Here is a 6304-nt window from a genome sequence, read left to right as displayed (position 1 = left end):
CTACTCTATCTGTAAAGTGTCCTGAGATAACGCTTGTTATGAATTGATACTATAAATAAAATTGAACTGAATTGAATTATCACACAGCATGCTCCACTCTGAGGTTAAGTGCACGTGTATCACTCGGTACCTCGGGTTTCTTTACAACAACTGGACGAGGCTTCGGGATGAACCCTGCAGGAGGAGCTAGGGGGTCTGTCTTTGGGACAGGGATGAATCCTGGAGGTCGTGCCAGGGGGTTCTGTTTTGGTGGAACCGGACTGGATTTTCTTGCAGGAATAAAACCAGGCGGAGGAGTCAACTGATTCTGTTTAGGTAGCGGGATGAAACCAGCAGGCGGGGCAAAAGGATTGGGTTTGGGAGCGGGGATGAATCCAGCTGGAGGGGTAAGGGGGTTTAACTTTGGTGGAGCAGCGTTTGGTGCTGTAGTACTGGGCACAGACGTGGATGTGGCCTCCTCTGGTTTTTCCACAGTTGGTTTTTCCTCCTCCTCCTTCACCTCTTCTTTCTCCATCTCCTGCTTCGCCTCTTCTTTCGTGTCCTCTTTGCGGTCCTGGGCGCGGGTGCGAGGCCGGTGATCCTTGGTTCTGCCTCTGCCCATTAGGCTGGTGAGGCCCATGGAGATATCATCCTTGTCCTGCCCAGCAGCTCTGGTGGTTTTGAGCGCCAGGTCTGCAGCAGGGGCAGCCCTCGCAGACTCAGAAACAGTGGGCGGGTTCTGCTCTAGCGTCCCAGCAGGAACCACGCGTCTAACTCTTCTCACAACCCTCACCACCTTCTTACCACTAGAACTCGGCTCCTCCCCCGGAGTGTCTGAACCACCCATAGCAACGTTACCATTTGACTCTTCAGCTGATGATGCAGTTGACTGTAGACCACCTTCTGTGTCTAGCCCGGGTTTAGTGACCGCCTGAGGCTGAGTACTATCTACATCAGACTGAATACAAACAGAGCAAGGCAGACAATAGTGCAGATTACTTCCATGGCTGTCGCAGATAAACTGCCAAACATTTCAACAGCAGGTTCTGGGACCAGAAACTGTGTAAAAAGGATCCTTCAAACCGTGCAAGGCTTTAAATTAACTTGTTTGATCACCAGCCAACATGGCTAGTTTTTTTGAAGTTACCAGACAATCAGATGTTCCACTCGCCACGTTTACTTTAATTTCAGATAATCTGGTTTGTTTCGCGCCATTCTGTTCATCATGGGAAATGTAGGATTAGGATTACAAGCAGTGTTGCCGGATAAAGATAACATTTCCAAACTAATCAGACACAAAACCGCCCAAATTTCTGACTTATTGCATCGTTTCTGCAGCCGGCCGATTCAAACAGACGCAGAGTTATCTGCTTCGTTCATCACCGGCAAAACTGGCTTGTAACTCAAAAATGTTACCTACCAAAATTATTTCTTTTACCCAAATTTGGCAGGTTGGCAGGTGTCAATTTAAAGCCCTGAAACTGTGTATCTCAAAATCCTCACTCAAACTAGTGTTTGCGTTTGACGCATTTGTGTTTTCAGACAGTGTTGACAATGAAGTGACTAAATTGTTAGAAAATGAAAAATCAAACTCATGCTTTAGACAAATTTGTGAAATTGTAATTGCCCTGAGAGTAATGAAAATCACCTCAAGCCGTATCTTAATAATTAATGATCAAGTATTGTTGTACTGTTACACCTATTCCAAAATTCAACATATTGCTAACTTCCTAGGACCACAGTAAAGTAACCTGACTATAGCTAGCAGAAGGTTGTGATCATGATTAGTGATCTAATATCTTTCTGTTATCTTGTACCACAGCACACAAAACTGGTTTCATCACGTGAAGTAGTGTCCAAAAGCATGCGGGTGAAAAACACTTACATCTGGCTTGTTCTCAACTTTAACCTACACAAGAAAAAGCAACACGAAAAACAGATCAAACCACACACAAAGACCAAAGCTTTTCTTACTCAACATAAAGGAACAGTTCACATATTCAACAAGCAAAATATGAAAGGAAAAAACAACATAGAAAAGCAAAACTTCCCTTTTGTTCCCAGAATGAAAAGCGTGATTTGTACGCCATGGAGACAGACCAGAAGTCATGGAAACAAGCTGGGTGACGTGGAGAATAAATATATGGAATGATGAGAGAAAAAAGAGACAGCAGAGGAGAGGAGAAGGAGCTGCATGTAGCGATGAAGAATGGAAATGTAGGTGTGAGCAGGTGGGATACTGTAGACGTGTTTTCAGCACACAACAGGACAGGGGGACCATGCAGCCCTGAGGACAGAACACATGAATAACATCATGAAATGTAGGGCAGCACGATTATGGCCAAAATGATAACCACGATTATTTTGATCAATACTGAGATCACGATTCATTATCATGATTATTTGTTGATTTTAACCCAAACTACTTTTATAGTCACATAGGCTGTGTATAACTGTTTTCACATCCATATTGTTCTACATTCCTCTCATGTTGAAGTTGTATGTTGACATACATACAGCTGCAACACATGTAAATGAAAATGATTTGAAAAAATGGTTTGCTTTCGTCACACTACAAGAGACTAGTGAGAGGGATGAACATGAAGATGTAACAAGACACAGCAAACAGGACTAAAAGTCTGTGCCTAAGAATCATCTGCAGTAGTGGTATTTATTATATGTGGGCCTCACTCCCAATCAATTACTATAACTATGTATGAAGAACAGCTTCTCACCTCAGCACACTAAAATTATTACATACTATGTTGATAATTTGTCTCATTTGTAGCATAGACAAAAAATCAATCAGAAAACAAAGGACTATTGCCCCCAACCAAGTGTTCCCGATAGCGAAACACATTAAAAACAGCTATATTTAGTGGCCAATTGACAAAGGAATCAAACAAACATACTTTCGATTCTCACACTAGCATCCATACTTAATAACAAGTCAAACATGCAACTTGTTGACATTTGTAGAACTTTTCATTAACAGTTTACTCATTGAGGAGACACAGCAAAAATGAGTTGCACGGCAACACGTTTCACCATCTCTGGCCCTGCTTTCATCAGAGACCACTCCTATAAATAGTTTCAGCAGCAAAAGGAGGCCATTCTCAGACGCCATCAGAGCCCAAATGGAAGTGCTAAGCAGAGCATGTACACCCCCGGAGTAGAGCACACTGCTCACCACACACACAGTCCACCAGAGGCCCGCGCCCATTACCTTCTCTTAAGGCCTGGTTAACCTTCCAATCTTCGCTCCGTCACTGGAGCAGTGCAGTCTGGGCCAAGGCAGGGTATGACCTGGGTCCGCAAAGAGCTCATACTCACTAGTGCTGAGAGAGTGGGAGGGCAACGTCTAGGGCGGGGTCACAGTCAGCACGGCACAGTAAAGTAAAGCTGTGGTCTGAGGAGTGGAGGGGGGGGTAATGTGAGAGGAGCTTGGCAGCGAGATAGAAGAGGGACAGCTGCTGAAATACAGAGGGGTTATAAATAGTATTTGCAGAAGTACATCAATTAACAGTGCCACTTTTCACTGCCACTCTCTTCTCCTGGTGACAGGGAATTAGTGAGGTGGTCTCCCTCATCAGGTGAAATACAAACTTGTATATGCCCTTTCCATTTGTGGGGAACACAAAAGCTACAACAACAAGATTAAGAGATTGAGAGATGATGCAAATATCTATGGCTCAGTACCGAGTGCAACAATGTCCTTCTCCAAACAGACTCCAAATTGAATGAAAGCTTATTTAATCTGCTTTATTAATAAACCCCACAAAGAGAGGTTTAGTTATGTGTCACAGTGTAAAGCATACACACACACTATTATTTGAACATCAAACAACAATCATCTTCATTCACTGTAAGGTAAGAAACCTTTCTCTCTGTGCAGCTACGGCGATGCACACATAAAAGACAGATGAATCATCGAAGGCATCAACATGTCTGGAAAAGCTGTGACGCATGTTCCTCACTATGCCTTTTATACCACAAGAGGGAGCTATTAACTCATGTATTAACCTCTCTATTTCACAGAGGCTTCCGCTTATAGTCACACTACTGACCTAAATTTGAGATTATTGTTTGGTGACAAACATTAACAAGAATGTATATACAACAAATAACACACTTTTTTAAATAATCCGCACTGAAGTGTAGATCATGATTTTTGAGACACAGACCAGTCAGATGGTATTGGTGCCATGGAGTGAAGCCACACGGGATACACGGAAATGTAGCAACAGGCTTTGCTGGTTAGTGATAATAATAATAATCCAATCTTTATTGACAAACTCATTAACGGTTTACTTTATCAAATAACCAGTACTTATGGAAGTTTGTTGAAGTAATTCATTCAGAATCATGAGAAGCCAACCTTTTTTATTTAAACTGGAACATGCAAAAAATATTGCTTTCCTGCAAAAATCCTATAATTCAGCTATAAGTCCAATCTTTCTCGTGGTAAAATCAGAAGCTCAAATATTATTGCTCACCAAGACCCAGGCAAACACACAGCCTGTCTAGCACAGTTTGCTAATCCCCAGAGTCAGTTACTGGGACACTGCATCATGTCGACTGTTTGTCTACACATGGTTAGTGCAGAGAAAGATTAAGGCCTCTATACCCCATAAACACTGCTGATTATGACCCAGTTAAATCTTTCAATTTTAGGAAATCTGTGTGAATCCTATTGGAAACAAATGCAACATAAACTCTTGGTTTGTCCACAACAACATCTGCCATTTCTTGAGTTACCAAACCCTGTTAAAAACCCAGAGCTGACAAGGAAAAGATACCAAAAAAAGAAAAGCTGTGAAAATCTGAAGACAGAATGGCAACAGTCCTGAAATAAAAGTATTACAGTTGTTAATAGAAGCTGATCATGTAGAGGTTAAAATCTCCATACAGAGTAATCCAAAAGCAGGCAGAAATCACACGCCATGACGTGTCCATGCTTTGGGAGCTAAGAGCAGAAATGAATCATGGGACCTGACAATCTGCAGTCCTCTGAAAAGTCCAGGATGTGGACCCAGAATTTACTCAGAAATAGTAAATAGGCTTGGAAGTAGGTCACATAGGCATCATTTAAGGAGCAGCTTATTTTAACTGAGGTGTGATCTCACCTGTGCTTCCTGGGTGAAGCAGAAATAAAAATGGCCTCTTGTAACAGCAAAAGATAATTCTCATGGCGTTCACATACCATATTAGCACACATTGATAATCTCAATAAAACAGGAATGCATAACAGTATGTACATTGTACCTGCTTGCAGTGACAAAAATAATAGTATAATAAAACAAATATTGATGCTCAATCAAAAAAAGCCCCTGCATATTATGGCTGACAAGATGAGGGTGTGTCTGACAAGTGTCTGTGTCCCATTGACTGACAGACAGTCACACACCCAAGAATGTCAAGTATGCCTGTCTTAATATGACAAACTGCAGTCAAAAAAGTCACATGGACTTTTTTTCAGCTGAAAAAAATGGAGAGGTTAAGGTCTGAAACCAGGACAAACAAAATATATCATTTTGAAATATTAAATACATGTAAAGAATGTAGGGAATCTTAAGTATAACCTCTATCATGAAGCAATCAGCTTTATTCTTGAAAGCCCCACCTCTTTCTAATCCATGCCTGTACTAATGCTCCCTGCTATGTAGCATCACCCCCCTTTAAATGGGCAGCTTTGGGAGGAGATCAAGCCATTTGCTAATTTCCAAATGATAAAACTGGGTCTGGGCTGCAGGAAGGCAGGGAATGGTATGGCATGAGAATGCCATACCATTAGTAGTAGAAGTAATGCAGGGATATTAGACTACCACACAGGAGCACCAGGTCAGCCACAGGCCACCCTGCGGCCAGATTTTGTCCCTGCAGTGTCACAACCACACCGTCACAGGCAACCACCCGTCATACCATATTTAAACTGTGTTTTAGAAACTGAGGTGTGGTGCTGCCAGCTTCCAAACGAGGAGATCTAAAGTCAGTGTAGAAATAAGTATTATGGTAGTAAAAGGTATCGAATAAATGTCAAGTTATCTCTGCCAAATAGATTATAATAATAATTTAGTGGCATATGGTGTTCATTAACAATTTCATGTGCCCCCCCACAAAGCAACAACTGCAAAGTTGCTATCATCAAGAGCATGTAGCCTATATACTGTACCTATATACAGTACTTCCATAATAACAAATTCTTCTGCATGGCTCAGTGGAGATGGATGTATTTACAATAGCCTCCACATTTATAAAGGGCATTGAAGAGACAGAACAAATGCACAAATGTTTAACATAACTTTTTACAATTAATCTTTCACAG

The 6304-nt window shown here is 41.7% G+C and overlaps 1 protein-coding gene across 10 annotated transcripts in view; it reads right to left on the bottom strand.

Moving 5' to 3' along the window:
• The window catches only part of LOC116700308 (unconventional myosin-XVIIIa), a 65179-nt gene that overhangs the window by 51262 nt on the left and 7613 nt on the right, over positions 1–6304 (bottom strand). For 2 of the 10 annotated variants that reach the window (XM_032533386.1, XM_032533387.1), the window contains exons 1-4: positions 3206–3416; positions 2031–2266; positions 1865–1888; positions 131–937 (exon numbers count right to left, since the gene is read on the bottom strand). The exons of 3 other annotated variants lie outside the window; for them this stretch is intronic. In XM_032533386.1, the coding sequence (XP_032389277.1) occupies positions 131–937; positions 1865–1888; positions 2031–2069 (870 nt within the window). In that variant the 5' untranslated portion in view covers positions 2070–2266; positions 3206–3416. Of the gene's footprint in view, positions 1–130; positions 938–1864; positions 1889–2030; positions 2267–3205; positions 3417–6304 lie in introns of those variants that run through there. 5 more of the 10 variants (XM_032533389.1, XM_032533388.1, XM_032533393.1 and 2 more) reach the window with 4 other exon arrangements.

Source organism: Etheostoma spectabile, chromosome 13, assembly GCF_008692095.1.
Source record: "Etheostoma spectabile isolate EspeVRDwgs_2016 chromosome 13, UIUC_Espe_1.0, whole genome shotgun sequence".
Lineage (NCBI taxonomy): Eukaryota > Metazoa > Chordata > Actinopteri > Perciformes > Percidae > Etheostoma > Etheostoma spectabile.
Note: the sequence above shows the minus strand (reverse complement) of the source record. Positions and strands in the feature narration are given on the sequence as shown.